Raw genomic sequence first — 20298 nt, forward strand, 5'->3', positions numbered from 1 at the left:
CTAAGAGGTTCGCTAAAGAAAACCTAACGAATTAGACTTACTTCGTGTTCAATTCGTTAAGGGAAGAAGATAACGAATTACCTTTAATTCGTTATAGCCATTCGTTAAAGAAGATAATGTAGGTTCCCTGGACGGATCGCACGAGATATCTCCGTCTACTCAGGTGCGGAATCCCTTCGTAGATCGTTACGAGTATAGAACACGAGTCACACGAACACACGAGACGAACACACGTTATATATTATAACTCAGACACGTGATGTAATATCACTGTTACAGACTCTCGTCCTCACGTTACAATGAACTCGAACTACTGACACGAACTTAAACAACGATTACAAACCAAGCCGTAACCTAGGACTATTTATACACGACAACTTCGCCTGGCATGTTCAGGCGAAGTTGTCCATAACTTCGCTTGACTAACAAGTTCGCCTGTTAAGCGAACTTGTCAGTAACTTCGCTTAAACATACAAAACATAATTAAACATTACAGACTCGATTACAGACACTAGACTATGAACTACTAACATTATGCACCAACAGATAACGAACTAGAAGGGTTCAATTCGTTAAAGAAGGGCCATTCGTCAAGGGTCCCATTCGTTATAGGGTTCAGTTCGCTATAAAGGTCAATTCGTATTAAAGTAACGAATTAGCCAGAGATAGAAGTAACGAATGAGATCCAAATCGTTAAGGGACTGTAACGAACTAGATGGTTAACCTAATGACAGAAATGGTCCCTGGACTTGGAAAGAATGAGATAATTACGTATTAACCCTTGGACTTTGATAAATTATGAAAGATGCCTTTAAAAGGTTAACAAGTAAAGATTAACTAACCGGGTAATGATTTAATGAAGTAAAACCGGCTTAGACACGTAAGACTAATTAAGTAGCAATGAGAATGGCTAGAGTAGTATTTGATATTCAATTATTAAACAGTTAGACACGCACAGCTCGAGAAGGAATAACCAGTAGCAGAAGAAGTAACCAAGTTCAGGTGAGTTTCTGGCCTCATTTCCTTGTTATGTTTTCGGGGCTGTGTGCATACTCGATGTGAAGTGTGAATACAGTTACCTTAAGTGGTAAGTGTATGCTATAGATGTTATACGATGTAGCCATTATATAATGTTTGTCGGTACGTGAACGATCTTCGGATATTGCACGTATCGCCAAGGATAGTGATTGCCAAGTGGTTATTAGTGTGTATGAATGCTATGATGTGACTTTCTTATTATGTAAATGATATAAAGCGTGTTGTAGACAAGTAGAGGTAGAGCGTGTTAGAAGTGGCAAGAGTCTAGTAAGAGTGTTAGTGGCATGACGATAGTACGTGGTAGGGTAAGCCTATACGTGACTACTTTATTAAAGTGGCAAAGTGGCATAACGTTATACGTTATTAAAATGGCAAAGTGGTAGGTATAAATAAGAGGCTAAGTGGTAAGGTGAGCAGGATAGATAGTGAACTACGTGTCTTCGGATACGTATATGATGCATGTAGTGGTTGTAAGATAAGTTGCTTGATTAACTAGAACTCACTCAGCGTAGCTGACTTTTAGTATGCACGCAGGTGATCAGACCAAAGAACATGAGGATGGCACATGCCATGGATTGAACGGCTTGCATCTGAAGATGGAAGAAAAGATGTTTTAGATTTAATGTTTTGTAATGAATTATTTAAGTTGACGTTTCTGCGAAAGTTTTAATTAACTCTGATTGTAAGAACTGTGTTTATGAGAAAATACGACGCAAAAGTAGGGCTACCAGGTACGGGGCCTTACACTAAGTGTGCTAGAAAGATCAAAATCACTAAAGCTTGCTAGTATATCACACTAAATCACAAAGCTTGCTAGAATCATACTAAATCACAAAGCCTGCTAGGGAACAGTGCAATCAATCATATCAACTAGTTTGCTAGAAATAGATGTACTTTCAAACAAATCACTCAAGTATGCTCGAAAGTCTTAACTATATAAAATCTTGCTAGAAAGCATCATATTCAAACATACACATATATCAAGCTTTCTAGGAAAGTAGTAGAGTAGTGAACTCTACCCGAAAAGTGTAAGTACTTCAAAGCATGCCCGGAATTAATAAACTTAGATAAAAACATCTAAGTGTGCTCGGAAAGGTTATAAATCCCTTAATATACTTGGAAATATGATGGAGTTTAATTAGATTTTTCTTATACGTTCTAGTTAACATATCTTATATTTTCTTAATTGTTTATAAGATTACAAAGAGTTATTCTATATTGCTAATACGTTCAAGTTAAATTTTGTTTGTACGTTCAAGGTAACAGACCTTTTATGAAAATATGATGGAGTTTAATTAGATTTTGCTTATACGTTCTAGTTAACATATCTTATATATGCTTAATTGTTTATAAGATAACAAAGATTTATTCTATTTTGCTAATACGTTCTAGATAGATTTTGTTTGTACGTTCAAGTTAGATTTTGTTTGTACGTTCAAGGTAACAGACCTTATACGTTCTAGTTAACATGTCTTATTTTTGCTTAATTGTTTATAAGATAACATAGATTTATTCTATTTTGCTAATACGCTCTAGATAGATTTTGTTTGTACGTTCAAGTTAACAGACCTTCTATGGAAATATGATGGAGTTTAATTAGATTTTACTTATACGTTCTAGTTAACATATTATTTTTGCTTAATTGTTTATAAGATAAAATAGAGTTATTCTATTTTACTTTTACGTTCTAGTTAACATAAAAATACCAAATAACATAAAACACATAGAATGTTATCAAAACCACATAAAAGATAAAAAAAAATACAATAAAACAGGCAACAATTATTAGGTAACCATAACACACTTCCTAAAATCCATTGATTACATGACAGATTTAAGAAACTCTGTCTTCAATTCAATAGAGCAGTTCAGAAGTTTAATCGCCTTACACAACTCTTTTAACTCATCTACTTCCTTTTTACCTGTGTCAATCAAAAACAAAACACACAAATAATTAATAGTAATACCAGGCATGTTTGTTAGCAACTTTGTTATTTCATCCCTCATATCCATGTTTACACCAGCGGTGATGATAAACTCATGTTGTAAAGCAGCCCGATTCTTTGTATCCTCAAGGATTTGAGCTTGAATCTTGTAACATCCTACTTTCAGTTATTATAATAAAAATAAATTTCGTTATTTCATAGTGGGTCGTTATCGGTTTAGATAAATAGAATACGAGTTGGGCCAGTGCTGGGTAAATGAATATGGGTTATGGACTTGGGTTAGGAAAGAAAGAAGGAAAGACCATGGGCTTAAGCCCATGATTCATAAATATATAAACCCTTAATATCCATTTAATCCTCATTCACACATATTCCATACACCACCCAAAACACACACTTAAGATTCCTCTCTAGTTCTTCCTTATCTCTATCCGAAATCAAGAAGGAAACCGAGCACCGATCCGAGGTAACGATAGTTTAATATTGTATGAGCTTAACCCGTTAGATAAAGTTGCGAAACAACGAGCCGACACCGTTAAACCGTTTAAATCACGAGATCCGGGTGGAATCGGGTATAAACCGAACCTATGATGAGCTTAAGGATCACCCTAGCTCAGATCTGGATCGAACGGCGCGAAAAACGGAGAAAAACGAGTTAAGAATCGTTTTTCCGGTGAGTTCGCGTTTTTCCGGCGGCTTTCCGGCAATGACGGCGCCGGAAAGGTGGCGCCGGAAAAGTAATACGAGGTTAAGGGTATGTCAGGGAATGTTCTGACATTCCCTGGCCTAACCCTAGTTCGCTAACAGGAATTTAGCGAATTAAGGGTGATTCGTTAAGTAGATTCGCTGAGGAAAGATAACGAACTAGCCTTAGTTCGTGTCCTGATTCGTTAAGGAAAAGATAACGAATTAACCTCCCTTTTCGTTATAGCCATTCGTTAAAGGAGATAACGAATTAGAAGGTCCAATTCGTTACTTGAACTGATTCGCTATGTGGATTGGTTCGTACAAGGACGGATTCGTCAGAGGTCCAGTTCATTGAGGGTTCAGTTCGTTACAAATGACCAGTTCGCTAAGATAAGTCAATTCGTTAAAGACTGAATAACGAACTAGAAAGTTTAATAAAATGACAGAACAGTCCCTGGACTTAGAAAAAGAATGAATTAATTACAATTCATCCATTGAACTTTTAAGTAACATATTATTCAATGATTCAAAATGCTAATGGAAAATGTGTTAAGACAGTTAATGGAAATAACGCAGCCAGGGGCTCTGCCCCTTGGACCCTGCTAGGGGCTGCCGCCCCTAGACCCTGCTGCCAGGGGCACTGCCCCCGAACCCCCGTTCGTTGTGGGTTATATAAAGATAGATATACAACATGAGTAGTAGTAGTTAATTGATACATGTAAATATTATACAGTTAGCCGTGCACAGCTCAAGAAGGGAATAACGATTAACGGAGAGCGTAACAGGATTTAGGTGAGTTTCTAGCCCCACTTCCTTGTTATGTTTTCGGGGCTGTGTGCATACTCGATGTGATAGTTAATACACTTATCTTAAGTGATAAGTGTATGCCTTGTATGATTTATGTATGATGATTGCTTGACGGTGCATGAACGATCTTCGGATATTGCATGAACCGTCAGGTGGTAGTTAAGATATGATTGATAAGTATGATGAGAGATATGATGTATGTATGAATATATGATGTATGCATAATGTATGTATGTTATGATGATGGTACGTGGACGCTCTTCGGAGATTGCACGTATTGTCAAGGAAAGTATGTATGAACAGGTATGGTACAGTTACACGAAACAAAGGGACCAGACCCTAATAATATCGGTGATGTTAGGGACCAGACCCTAATAATATCTGTGATGTTAGGGACCAGACCCTAATAATATCTGTGATGTTAGGGACCAGACCCTTATAATATCTGTGATGTTAGGGACCAGACCCTTATAATATCTGTGAGGTTATAGGGCGAAAGGCTCTTTAAAACGTATGATTATGTATGTAAAGGAAGTATGAAGGTAATAATGAAAAGTATATGCACTTACGTGTGTATGTAAGAAAGTTAAGAGGTTAAGTATGAAATGTAAGAAGGTATTGTATGATTATGTGATTAACTAGAACTCACTCAGCGTAGCTGACTTTTAGTATGCACGTAGGTGAGTAGGATGAGGCAGCTCGCGTGAGGAGACACGTAGCACTGAATAAGTGGCTGGCATCGGAAGACGCAAGACGTTTAAGTTTAATGTTTTGTTTATTTTGAAAGACAAGATGTTGTTTTAAGACAAGAGGTGTTTTGTTATGAAATGTTTTATGAAAGCTTTTATATTCCGCGAATGTTTTAATTAACTCTGATATTTAGAACTGCGTTTATGAGTAAATCCAACACGAAAGTAGGGCTACCGGTAACGGGGCCTTACAAATCTGTTTCAACAACAAATCCTTAGTTGATGAAGAAGACAATGAAGATGAGGAATCCATATCTTGTTGTACTGAGTTTTGTGTGGTGAGATGAAAGGTGTGGTTGTAATTAAATAGATAAAATAAAGATACATAAAGACAAAAAATAACTACAGTAAAAATAAATTATTGAGAAAAAGTGAATCCTTTGTAATTTAATAATTTAAATATCTGACACCTATGAAACTATGAAGACAATTACACGATCCAATACATTATCAAACTACATGACCACTGCATGTAATTAAATATCTGACAAAAACGTTCTCATACGTTCTATACCAAAACATTAAACAATTGGGCACAAAAATAACACTATTGAAGTGACAACTGCATGTAATTAAAAAAAAATATCATCAGATTTTAGTTTAATTATAAAATATGTTAAATCTCCAACCAATTACAACACAAAGAAAAAAGAAATTACAAATTTCATTAATACGTTCAACTACTCACTTTGAAAAAATTGGCAATGCAATCATGCCTAATAAAATGTTAAGATGCCTAGATATAATTAAACTCAGTTCAAAAAATTAAGAAAAAATTGTAATAACTTCATTCACCAACCAAAAAATCAAAAAGAGTCTATAAAAAGAGAGCAAACGCATCCCACAAACACACAACAAAAAATTGAAAAAAAAATGGATTCTGGAAATGTTACTGTTAAAAGCATTTTCTGAGCAAGAATCAACATGGACCTTGAAAAAGACTGCAATCAGCTACGAGTAGTCGAAGATACAAAGAGGTGTGTGACATATGAAGCAACAAAAATTGATGCTCTGCACCAAGAAGTTATGAAGCAACCAGATAGCACATTCAAGACACAGGCAATAACCTACCTGGAAAAGCAAGCTTCGTACTATGGTCAGCTTCAAGATGTGCTAGAGAGAACAGCTCACAAGGTAACGGTGAATAAAAGAGTAAAGCGTGAAGGGGCCGAAGAGATCCTCGACAACAATTAGGGTTCCTGGTGACTTCTGGTGTGGTGGTGTGGTGTGGTGATGGTGTGGTGTGGTGGTGTGGTGTTGTGTGGTATGGTGGTGTGGTAGAATAAAATAAGTTTGTGAATAGGTTCGATATGATCCTCTTTTGTAACCTCCTTTTTCAACCGGATTTAATATAAAATCTATTTAGTATCAGTTTATTTACACGTTCTTATACGTTCCATTATACAAACTTGCACGTTCCATGAAATATAAAACATAAAAAGTATAAAACAGAAAAAATATAAAACAAACCATAACGCTAAAATATATTCTTCTTGAAGTTGAGGACAAGTTTGACTGTTATGACCCTGTTTATGACAAACTTTGCATTCCCTAAATTTCTTCCCAGACCGACTTATAGCAATCTCTTTCGGAGATTTGATCCGTTTATGTAACCTGCAACCCTTATTTTTAATACCATTAGGCACACGGACAGTCACCTCTGATGGTTGATCATACCCTAGAATAGCAGCAAACCTATCCCTTTTTGATAAATGAGTTCTTTTGTATCTTGTCTCATTGGCTTGTTTGATCATAATATTCATTTGATCCCTGACTTTAGTTAGTTCATCAACATCAGTTGCATAGCTATTTATGAGATACTCACCAGCCAATGTTATTTCCCTTGAGATATCTTTGACTTTTAAATATTTGTCATTACCAAAAGTTGATATTGGAGCAGTTCTAGGATTAACACCAGCATCTCTCTTCCAACGATCGACCATGTATTTCTTTGGAAATCTTGTAACTCTAAAGAAATTTAAAATATAAAGGCTTTGACGACACAATAACCCATAATGTTCAAATCTTTTGCATCCGCATGAAATCGTCGAATCAATTCCTTCCTCACCTTCCTTCTTAAACAAAACCTGACACACAAAAATATATTAAAACACTTTAAAACATTTTGTCAAAAATCAAATAAACTTACAAAAAATGTTTTAAGACGTTCTAGAACGTTCAAGCAAAAAATAAATAGAATCTTTAACTAATTCATACTTCCAAACAGCCTGGATCGTATGCATTAAAGTCAAATACTTAAAACCTCACAAAATCTTCTTCTTCAGCTGATTTCAAACATGCTACACCGCTCCTAATATGATACATTTCATCTTGGAAATCATTAAAAATAGCTTTTGTATACATCAGTTCTGCTTCCTTCTCAAAAGGGTTTTCACTAACCGAATCTGGATGCGTATACCTTGTATCATGATAATTTTTCCTACCATTGTGCCTTTGTATCTCCATACAATGATCAAAATGACTAAAGAACTCAACTAGTGATAACTGTGAGTTAGAAACTTGACAAAAAATTGATTTTCACTTTCTGATCTCGATGTAGTTCTCATAAGACCAGACTACGGTTCATCCATATAATAAGCAGGAATCCAAACATATCTCATTTCAAACATATCACACAACCATTTATTTGTTTCAAGATCATATTCCTTCATTATAAGTTCCCATTGTGTTTCGAATTCGGATTGAGAAATTGCATCCGTCCAAACAATATCACATATTCTACGTTTAAAATCTTCATTGTTACAAAGGGTAGCACCAACCTGATGTAACAAAAAATAATAATTTGGTAATAAATCAACCTCAGTAAAAAAATGTTCTTATACGTTCTTACACGTTAAAAGTATGGACGGATATAACACGTTCTTATACGTTAAAAAATACACACTGATGCATGCTAGTTTGTTTTACACGTTCTAACACTAATACAAATATGACCTAAATATACTAAAACAGTAATATGTTTATACATCCTTAAACGTTCAAACACATTTAAAAAATATACAACTATCAAATAGTGATGGATTCTAATGTGTTTAGACATTCTAATACGTTCTGAAACATATGCATAGTACTTTGAATACATTTAAAGTTACCTTATCAGCAAGTTTTTTCATAATGTGCCACATACATAACCGATGTCTCGAGTTTGGTAAAACTAAGGAGATTGCTTGCTTCATTGCTGGATCTTGATCAACAACCACCTTTGGGGTAATACCGAAATAATCAAGAAAAACTTTCAAAAGCCATGAATAAGATTCAATAGATTTAGATGATAATAACGCGGCACCAACTATAACATTACGACGGTGATTATCAATGGCAGTAAATGGTACAAAAACCATATTGTACCTGTAAAAAACAAAATTATAGGAAACGAATTAAAAAAAATATGTAAAAATAATAAAAAAAAATTAAAAAACAAATGTATTAAATTGACATACTTGTTGGTCTTAAATGTGGCATCAAATGATATGATATCTCCAAAAGCCAAATAATTTTTCTTTGAAATTTCATCCGCCCAAAATAAACGATCTAATTCACCATTAGAATTAACAGTTGACTCAAATGAATAACCATCACAACAGTTTTTCTTCCCACTTAATCTTTGTACAACCATTTCCGCATCATACTCCCCAATATAACAAGTTAGACTCTGTTTGAAATTCTTACAATCGTCTTTTGTAGCCCTAACTTCCTCAAATCCTCCATACTTTGTCCTCGTAATATTAAACGCCTTAACAGGTCCCAAATTCAATGTTGACAACTCATATATAATATCTTGTTGTACATGAGTCAACTTCCTATTTTATCGAACAAAATGCATATCTTTTGCATCCACCAGTTCATGATTATGTCCTTCGACAAAATCGTTTATTTCAAACTCAAACCGTCATCAGATTTTAGAAAAAAAATGAGCTCGACAACCACACCGAATTTTTGGTTTCTTCCTTCTTTTATAATACGGTCTATTGGAACCATCTTTTTCACCTATAGAATCATAACTGTTTGCAGGTTTATGACCTTCTTTCGAACATGTAAAATATTTAGACTTTAATAAACCGTCATTCATATACGAACCTTCTTTACGAACACAAAACCAGCTTTCTTTGCATATTCACAATAGAAATCATATGCATGATAAACAGATTCAAAAATCATTCCTTTTACAGGTTTACAAGATGCATTAACTTGCGGTATAACAAGATCTGATGAAGTTTCTGAGAAACAAAAAGCAATTAAAGTCAAAAAAATTCGCCTAAAAAAACATCTAATTACAGTTTAGAAAATACATACGAAAATAAATATAATTTAAAATATAATCAAACGTCAAACATAAATTAATACGTTATAATATGTTCTAACCGAATCACAACTACTAACCAATTATACGCTCTCATACGTTCTAAATTGAAAAACACCAATCCTATCCACGATTTGCTATTAAAACACATAATTTGAAGTCTAATCGAATCACAATTAGTTGACAAACTATAAAACACAATATCGATCACAAAATTCAACAGAAAAATAACCTAAAAATCAAAAAAATTAATTTATCCGTCGATTAAACCTACAGTATACAGCTAAATAAATAAAAATTGATTAGAATTAAACCTACAATTACTTACTTTGATGATCGTAATACATGACACTAAAAATCAACGAAGACCGTCAAAGCTAATCGAACAACAAAACTCGCCAATTGTTAAGCAGTTTTTGGGTACAAAGATCAAATTGAATAAAACAGGGTATATGCAAAAACCGTTTAATATACTGGCGCGATTAACTTTTAAAAATAATGTAAAAAGACAAAAACACCCTTCTGTTAACTTACGCGATCAAATTAATCAAATTGGTAATCAAGGATAGGAAGCCTCGCATACGTAATGTACGATAACCAATTTTTGTATTGGATCCTTTATCTATATATATATATATATATATATATAATCACACACATATATATAATTATTCATAATTTCTTTCTTTTATTGTCTTTTATTTTATCGAGGTATCGAGTATAACTCGACTTAGGGTGTTAAGCCGTTTATAATATTTTATTATTATTTTATTCGGGCATCATGCCTACCTTCGATGGCTTAAGAATACCCTAATCACTTGAGCAGCACTTCAACGCCGCTTCGCCTTCTTTATCATCTTGATCAACTCTTTTTCTCGTCACTCTTTCCTTGGCACGCAACACGATGAACACCAATACTTTACCACTCGTCGACACGTTTTACGAGGCTAGTCGTCATGATGTCGGGGATGGAAATCTCCTTATTTATTGGTACGTCGGTGGAAAGTGGCATGAACTACGAGGTAACGGGCACGGAAATCGAGGAATCGAGGAACGAACTTCGAGGTGGATCGATAGTTTTATTGTGGGATTCTAGAGAGATGTTAGAGAAAGAATTGTATGTGTGAATTGAGGTATAAGAGGCATGAACCCGTAACCCTCTATTTATAGGCAAACCAGTGGGCCCATCGTGATACGCGATGGCCCTTTGGCTAAGCCCATCCCGTATCGCGATGTAGGCTTGGCCAGTCCCCACATAGACCGGCCACGTGGCGACACATGGTAGGCGTTGTGCCGCATGGCGGACGTGTTGCCACGTGGCGAACGTTGTGCCACGTGTGGACACGTGGCACACCACGTGCCTTGTTTATCAGACAACCCATCGCGATACGCGATGGATCAGGAAAACAGAATTTTCAATTTAAACCCAAGGTTTGGAATTTGACATATTTGGTCCCTTGACTTTGAAAACTTGATGATTTGAACCCGAAACTTTCACGATGTTACATCCTCCCCACCTTGAAATAAATCTCGTCCTCGAGATTGCTTCTTTAGAATAAGTGCGGGTATTTAATTCTCATTTCGGATTCGAGTTCCCAAGTGTATTCGGGCCCCATCGGGAGTCCCACTTTACTTTTGTGATCTTTATCGCCGGTCCCTTTAATTTCATTAGTTTCAAATCTTCAATTTGTATTGGCCTTTCAACAAATTTTAAGTTTTCGTTAAATTCAACATCTTTAAATGGCATAGATAAAGATTCGTCAGCTAAACACTTTCGCATATTTGAGACATCGAACACGTCGTGTATCCCTTGCATTTCCTCTGGCAGTCGCAAACGGTATGCAACAGAACCAATTAGTTCAAGTACCTCGAAGGGTCCAACGAATTGAGGACTTGGCTTCCCTTTCTTTCCGAAGCAACGACGCCTCTCCATGGCAATACTTTTAATAACACTTTGTCACCAATATTAAATTCCAATGGCTTACGACAGACATCGGCGTAAGCGTAACTCTTTTGGAGATCACGTGCCGTCTTAAGTCGTTCTCGGATTTGGAGAATCTTGTCGGTGGTTTCTTGGACTATTTAGGGTCCAGATAGTTGATTATCTCTGGTTTCAGACCAGCACACGGCGTTCTACATTTACGACCATATAATGCCTCAAATGGTGGGCTTGAATACTCGTGTGATAGCTATTGTTATATGAGAATTCCATTAGGGTAGGTGTTCATCCCAACTTCCACCTAATTCTATCACACAAGCGCGGAGCATGTCTTCCAACGTTTGAATTGTCCTTTCGCTTTGCCCATCAGTTTGTGGATGATAGGCGTTGCTAAGGTTTAGCTTTGTGCCTAAGGCTTGTTGGAAGCTTTTCCAGAAGTGAGACGTAAAACGACTGTCTCGATCAGAGATTATAGACAACGGTACTCCATGCAAAGCAACGATGTTGTTTACATAGATACGCGCTAATCTATCCATTGAGTACGATTCATTGATGGGTATGCAGTGCGCGGATTTTGTTAATCGATCCACGATAACCTAGATAGCATTATGATGTCGAGTCGTTTTAGGGAGCTTAGTGATGAAATCCATGGTTATTAACTCCCACTTCCATACGGGAAGTTCGGTTGCTGAAGCAATTCCGAAGGCTTTTGGTATTCAGCCTTGATTTTTAAACATGTTAAACATTTTGTTGGAATTACGTATGCCCGAGACACATACTTATATTAATGTGGCTAACTGTGTTTGATCCAAGTCGGGTCATACCCAATAACAAGCTAGACAACACCAAATGTATTCTTTTAATGATTTGATCATTTAAACGAATACCGAACACTACGCGTTTAGAAAATTGGTTTTCTAAACAATCACACTTGAGGATTTAAATAAATTATCTGGATAATTTGTTTATATAAATTAATTATTTAATTGGTTAAATAATTATATAAATGTATGTACATTTTATAAAAATGAGTTTTATAAAATGAATGGAGATGTTTTAAATGGTTAAAACAAAACAAAAAAAAAAAAAACATCAAAACCGTCCACCCCTTAAGTGGGTGGAGATGTTGGTCCAATCCTAGGCCTTGCTTTCTTTTGCAACTTATGATGGCCACTTTAAAGAACCTCCATACACATTACATGCATAAGCTTTTTCTTTTGAAATTTTTCAAGTGTTGAATCAAGTTAAAAACATTCTCTCTTTCTCTCTCAACCCTCACGTTTTTTTTTCAGCAGAAAGTTGGGAGTTTTGTGAGCTTGTATAGTGTTCAAATCCTAGCAACTAATTGGTGTTGTTGCTACAAAGCTTGGGGTATACAAGCTTGAGGGTTCCTACCTTGCAACCTTGCCATTTGGAGACATCATCTTCTTCATTCACCTACATCTTCTTCTAAAGGTAGAAGAGGTACATTTTACATTATGTTAGCATTTTGTTCTTGTAATATTGATCCTTGTATTTCGGGTTTTAGTTTTACATAATGGTATGTTCGTTAAACAAGTTCTAAAACTAAGCTTCCGCTGCGTTTTTCATGTTAAAATGGTTAACTTGAAACTTTGATAAACTTGTTTAAAACCCAACAATGGCATCAAGAGCCGGTTACAAGGACTTATGCTTCTTTTGTGTTCATAAATTTCGGATTTTTTCATGGGTGAAAAGGGAGGTCCGAAAATTTGGTGGATTTTACCCCTCATGGTTTTGTAAGATCTTGACATGCATGGAAAGATCTTAGGAAACCATTTAACATTTGGATGTTGAAATATCAAAATTGTAAAAATTTTGGGGGGGTGGCCGTAGCCTCATGGGGGGGGGGGGCCGAATTTTTTTTTTTTGTTGAAATTTGGGCATTGGTTGCTTAGGTTGCATGCTTAGAACATTTGGTATGTTTGGATGTGTCATAACCGAAACCTAGACCTTGGATGTGTTGATTGTTGTTTTGTGTATGTTGATTATGTTTATTATTCAATATGGTTGTAATAATTCATAATCTTAGGCTTGTGTAATTTATTTATTCATAAGTTGGTATGTAATAAGTAGATTAGTTGCATTTTCTTTTTTTAGAAAAATATGTATTAGGATACATTTTGTAAAAATTAGAAGATGCAAGATTTGGTGAAATTGGTTGGGCCGAAATTTTTGGGCTTGTTAGGCCTCACCGGCCCATCATGGGATTCAAGCCCATTAGGCCCATAAATTTCACTCTTGGGCCCAAGAAGACTTTTGGAAGTTTGGAGCCCATTAACAAGCCCAACAAGAACACAACAACTTGGAGAGGATACTTGAAGCATTTGGATGCAAGGTCAAGTGGGAGTCAACATTCCATCCTTGTGTCATGTTTTGTCCCTTAGGTGTGACTTATGACCTACACTTGTTTCGGCTAACAAGTATGGTCAAATTTAGTGGTTTTCGGTTATGACTATTTTTTGCATGTGTATACTTGGTTGTTTGTTTTACTTTATGTAATGTGTGGTTGATAGATATTAGGATATCCAAACCGTCACATAGGAACGACAACAAGCATGAAACGGGTTCTAATATATATTTGGTAATATCGCGTCAATTAGTTTAATCAAATGGGTTTATTAAAACTAAGCGATCACTCACATATAATAAAATTGGTTTTATTATAACTAGAACCTTGAAAATTGGTTTTCAAAATCGCCATATTACTAAATGCATGTTAGGATATGGCATAATGTTTTTCAACTAGAATATTGGAAAAACTTAAAAAAAAAAAAATCCCTTTTTCATATTACCAAGGAAACAAGTCTAACACCATCCTTTTGTATGACACTTAACGTATTAGGGAACTTTAAATGGGATAAAGGTCACCTAACCATTTTGAGCAAACTAATATACTTAGGGTAATATTAACATATTTGTGAGATAAAGGTCACCTAACCACTTGTATGTTAATCTTACATGTTTATACAAGAAGGACGACTTGAATTGGAAACCATGTGATAAAGGTCACCTAAGCATGGGATCCAATGGTGTTGATGGGATAAACATGCCAACACGAAATAAGGATTTCGAATGGTCCCATACCTCTAGAAATTGCAAAGGGTTGCAATTGTCAAGGTTGACTACCTTGTTAAATCAAATAAACGGGATAAAGGTCACCTAACCGAAATTTGATTTATCGTTGGATTCTAGAATTTAATTATTATTTTAAAATCTGGAATAAAAGGGTATTAATAATTAAATTGTTTATAATACTAAAATAGAACTTTGTTAAATTTTGTAGATGGCCGCTAACAATACAAACACCTCTACCCATAACACCCGTAACCTATCCTTAAGAACCATCCTTGAAAAGGATCGTCTAAACCATAATAACTTTATGGATTGGTATCGCAACTTGAGAATAGTTCTCAAGCAAGAAGAGATATCATATGTCTTAGACGATCCCATTCCCGACGAGCCTGACGTGGAAGATGAGGAGGCTTATAACGATTGGGTCAAGTACACCAAAGATTCGGTGCAAGCCTCTTGCCTCATGTTGGGGACTATGATTCCCGAAATCCAAAAGGATTTCGAGCATCATGGGGCATACGACATGATAACTCAATTGAAGGAAATGTTCCTTCAACAAGCTAGAGCGGAACGTTTCGAAACGGTTCGAGCGTTTCATGCATGTCGTATGGAGGAAACCCAAACCGTCTCATCTTATGTCCTAAAGATGAAAAGCTACATCGAAAAGCTTCATAGGTTGAATTGTCCCGTGTCTAATGAGTTGGCTAAGGATTTGATCCTCAACTCTTTGACCAAAAAGTTTGAAACCTTTGTCATCAATTATAACATGAATGGGTGGGACAAAAGCATTGGTGAGCTTCACGCAATGCTAAGAACGGCCGAAGCGGGAATGGGTAAAAAGGCTTTACCCGTTCTAACAATCGATGAAGGAAAAAGGGGACATAACTCCAACCCCAAAGCAAGTGTTGCTAAGGGCAAGGGCCACGTCCGAGGAAAGGGAAAGAGGAAAGCCATCACGCCCTCCAAACCGAAGGAAAAGAAGCAAAAGGTTGCGGCGCAAGATCCATGCTTTGAGTGTGGAGAGATAGGTCATTGGAAAAGGAATTGTCCGACCTATCTCAAAGCGTTAAAAGATAAGAGGGATGCGGTGCAAACCTCAGGTATTATCTTTACTATACATGTTGAACTGAATGTTATTTCTTCAAATACATGGGTACTTGATACCGGATGTGGAACTCACATTTGCAATTTGTTGCAGGGGTTCAAAAGAAGTAAACAACTCAACAAAGGGGACATTAGTCTCTTTATGGGCAATGGAGCAAGAGTTGAAGTCCAAGCCCAAGGAGACTACATGTTAAAGCTTCCAAGTGGTTTGGAAGTAATTTTGAAGAATGTTTTGTATGCTCCTAAGTTAAGGAGAAACATTATTTCCGTGTCCCTTTTAAAACAATGTGGCTTTGATTTTAAATTTATAGATTATGATATTCATGTTTTGATGAATGGCATATTTTATTTTAAAGCTATACCCATGAATGGTATATATGAAATAGATCAAATTGGTACGTCACATAGTAGTTCAATATACAATGTCAACACCAAGAAACCCAAGAAGGACTTGGGTGATTCCTATCTTTGGCATTGTCGCCTTGGACATATAAGCAAGAATCGCATGCAAACTCTTCGCAAGAGTGGTATTCTAGAAACAAATGAGTATGATTCATTTGATGTATGTGAATCTTGTTTACAAGGCAAAATGACAAAGCAACCCTTTAATAAAACTTTTGAAAGGTCAAAAGAATTATTGGGTATCATGCATTCGGATGTATGTGGTCCTTTTAGACCAATGACTAGGAATGGTGAAAGATACTTCATTACCTTTATTGACGATTATAGTCGATATGGTTATGTGTACTTAATGAAACACAAAGATGAAGCTTTTGAAATGTTCAAAGACTTCAAAACTGAAGTAGAAAGACAACTCAAGACCACAATCAAAGTACTTCGTAGTGATAGAGGAGGTGAATACCTAAGTGGTGTTTTTCAGGATCATCTTAAGAGTTGTGGAATTATTTCACAACTTACTCCACCTGGAACACCACAACATAATGGTGTGTCTGAAAGGAGAAATCGTACCCTATTAGATATGGTTCGATCGATGATGGCTAGAAGCACTTTACCTCTATCATTTTGGGGCTATGCTTTACTTTCCGCTGTTCGCATATTGAATATGGCTCCAACCAAGAAAGTGGAGAAGACACCTTTTGAAATATGGCATGGAAGGGTTCCATCGCTATCATTCTTAAGAGTTTGGGGTTGTGAAGCTTATGTAAAGCAATACACCCCAAACAAATTAGAAGTCCGATCCACTAAGTGTATCTTTATTGGTTACCCTAAAGATGATTTAGGATATTACTTCTACGACCCAAGTGAGCAAAAGGTTATTATTGCTCGAAAGGGTGAGTTCTTGGAAACTAAGTTCCTTAAGGAAGGAACTAGTAGTAGAACAGTGGAACTTGATGAGGATCAAGAACCACAAGATGATACACAATTGGTTGATACTAGCACTCAACAAGAGGTTGTTGAAAGTGATCAAGTGGTTGATCAAAACACACAAAACGTTCGCAGATCTGATAGAGTTAGCAATCCACCTGAAAGATATGGATTTTTTGTAGAAGGTTGCTACGTGGTAGATTCGGATGAACCAACCACATACCGTGATGCAATGTCCAAGAATGATTGTGACAAATGGCTTGAAGCCATGAACGTTGAGATGCAATCCATGTATGACAACCAAGTTTGGGAATTGGTTGAACCACCACTCAACTCCAAAGCTGTTGGAAGTAAATGGGTTTTCAAAAGAAAAACGGATATGCATGGAAACTTGGATACTTATAAAGCAAGACTTGTAGCTAAAGGTTTCACTCAAACTCAAGGGGTTGATTATGATGAAACTTTTTCTCCTGTGGCAATGCTAAAGTCTATTAGGATATTATTTGCCATAGCTGCATATTATGATTATGAAATTTGGCAAATGGATGTCAAGACCGCTTTCCTAAATGGATATCTTGAGGAAGATGTCTATATGGTTCAGCCTGAAGGTTTTGTCGATCCGAAACATCCTAATAAAGTATGCAAGTTAAAGAAATCAATCTATGGATTGAAACAAGCATCTAGAACTTGGAATCATCGTTTTGATGAAGAAATCAAAAATTTTGGATTCATCAAGAACGCTGATGAGGCTTGTGTGTATAAGAAAGCTAGTGGGAGTATAATTACCTTCTTAGTATTGTATGTCGATGACATTCTACTATTTGGAAATGACATTCCAACCATGGAAAGCGTTAAGGCTTGGCTTGGAAGTAGATTTTCCATCAAGGATCTTGGTGAAGCTGCCTATATTTTGGGAATAAAGATCTATAGGGATAGGTCAAGGCGCTTGATAGGTTTGAACCAAAGTACATACATTGATAAAATCTTGAAAAGGTTCAAGATGGAAAACTCCAAGAAAGGTTTGGTACCTATTCAAAGAGGGACTATATTGAGTTCAGCTCAATGTCCAAGCTCAAAGGGTGAGCAAGAGATAATGAAACAAATCCCATATGCTTCTGCTATAGGATCCATCATGTATGCGATGATATGTACTAGACCGGATGTGTCATGCGCTTTGAGCATGACAAGTAGATACCAACAGAATCCAGGAAACAGTCATTGGATGGCTGTTAAGAACATATTGAAATACCTTAGGAGGACTAAGGATATGTTTCTGATATATGGATCTGGTGAGGAGGAACTCGCTGTAAAAGGTTACACGGATGCGAGCTTCCAAACTGATCGAGATGATTCTCGATCACAATCTGGGTATGTGTTCACTCTTAATGGAGGAGCTGTCTCTTGGAAGAGCTCAAAACAGGAAGTGGTAGCATTGTCCACTACAGAATCAGAATACATCGCCGCTTCATTGGCAGCTCAGGAAGCTGCATGGTTGAAGAAATTCATTACTGATCTAGGGGTGGTCTCTACCATTCAAGACCCCCTAGAAATCTTTTGTGACAACGAGGGTGCGATTGCTCAAATCAAGGAACCTCGTTCGCACCAAAAGACAAGGCACATTGAGCGGAGATTCAACTACATAAGGGATGAAGTTGAAAAAGGAAAGATATGTATCCGCAAAGTTGGAACTGATCAAAATCTTGCGGATCCATTCACGAAGCTCCTAGAAAGACCGAAACATGAGCGTCATGCGAGTGGCTTAGGACTTCGATATTCTAGTAATTGGATTTGATCTATTTTGTATTTACGTTTAAAAGACTTTTGTAATTTAACTCTTTTATATGATTATGGAATATTGAGTTAAATTCTAATTTTGCATGTTTAATCCATGAATAAGTTAACTTATTCTAAAAGTCCGTAGTCGATCACATTTGTGGGAACAAATATGAAGCAAGACTATTATGAACTAGGATTGGTGGATATTCATAAGGAATGAATATGGAGCATAGGTTTGCTGCCAAGGTTCATAGATATTTGTGGGATACAAATATTGGACTGACCCGCTCTCAATTATTACTACATGGAGTCGATGGACCTGATCATTAGTAATTTTTGAGTAAAGGAGAATTTCATATTATCCTTAGACCTGAGATGTATACTGGGTCTTGATTTTCACCGAGTATTACACTTTGACTCTCCCCTTCGCTATTCGTAAAAGATGGTACATAAGGATGAGCTCGGGTGGAGTATAAAGTGATAGTGAGAGGCGTATACAGTCAAGATGGAATTTGTTCCTCTTATGTGTTGAGAGTTTAGATGTCTAAGGCCTGATAAAGTTGAATTGTAAAGAAAATGATCACCTATGTCTCTTAGATTCAACATGACATCTAGTAACAAAGGGATATAATGATAGATTCACCTAAATCATATCAAGTAAGGGACTTGAAGGGATGATGTTATTGAATGGCACTTCGTCAAACACATTAGGGGTGGTGAACTGTTGTTAGGCGGTATTCACCACTTGCATTAATTTTCTATGTATCTCGTGCAAGTGGGAGATTGTTGGAATTACGTATGCCCGAGACACATACTTATATTAATGTGGCTAACTGTGTTTGATCCAAGTCGGGTCATACCCAATAACAAGCTAGACAACACCAAATGTATTCTTTTAATGATTTGATCATTTAAACGAATACCGAACACTACGCGTTTAGAAAATTGGTTTTCTAAACAATCACACTTGAGGATTTAAATAAATTATCTGGATAATTTGTTTATATAAATTAATTATTTAATTGGTTAAATAATTATATAAATGTATGTACATTTTATAAAAATGAGTTTTATAAAATGAATGGAGATGTTTTAAATGGTTAAAACAAAACAAAAAAAAAAAAAAAAAAAAAAAAACATCAAAACCGTCCACCCCTTAAGTGGGTGGAGATGTTGGTCCAATCCTAGGCCTTGCTTTCTTTTGCAACTTATGATGGCCACTTTAAAGAACCTCCATACACATTACATGCATAAGCTTTTTCTTTTGAAATTTTTCAAGTGTTGAATCAAGTTAAAAACATTCTCTCTTTCTCTCTCAACCCTCACGTTTTTTTTTCAGCAGAAAGTTGGGAGTTTTGTGAGCTTGTATAGTGTTCAAATCCTAGCAACTAATTGGTGTTGTTGCTACAAAGCTTGGGGTATACAAGCTTGAGGGTTCCTACCTTGCAACCTTGCCATTTGGAGACATCATCTTCTTCATTCACCTACATCTTCTTCTAAAGGTAGAAGAGG

General features: G+C 36.1%; 1 protein-coding gene across 1 annotated transcript; it reads right to left on the minus strand.

The window, feature by feature from the left end:
* Positions 1 to 2859: 2859 nt before the first annotated feature.
* LOC143570987 (protein FAR-RED IMPAIRED RESPONSE 1-like) lies at positions 2860 to 8864 on the minus strand. The gene is made up of 6 exons (XM_077056506.1): positions 8689 to 8864; positions 8341 to 8596; positions 7496 to 7732; positions 6864 to 7314; positions 3006 to 3140; positions 2860 to 2960 (listed from the first exon to the last, which is right to left on the minus strand). Exons 1-6 carry the CDS (start codon positions 8862 to 8864, stop codon positions 2860 to 2862), a joined length of 1356 nt encoding a protein of 451 aa, XP_076912621.1.
* Between the last annotated feature and the right edge of the window lie 11434 nt (positions 8865 to 20298).

The sequence above is a fragment of the Bidens hawaiensis genome, unplaced genomic scaffold (assembly GCF_021521415.1).
Source record: "Bidens hawaiensis isolate Kalapana, Puna unplaced genomic scaffold, B.hawaiensis_p1.1 tig00025179_1, whole genome shotgun sequence".
NCBI classification, from domain to species: Eukaryota; Viridiplantae; Streptophyta; class Magnoliopsida; order Asterales; family Asteraceae; genus Bidens; species Bidens hawaiensis.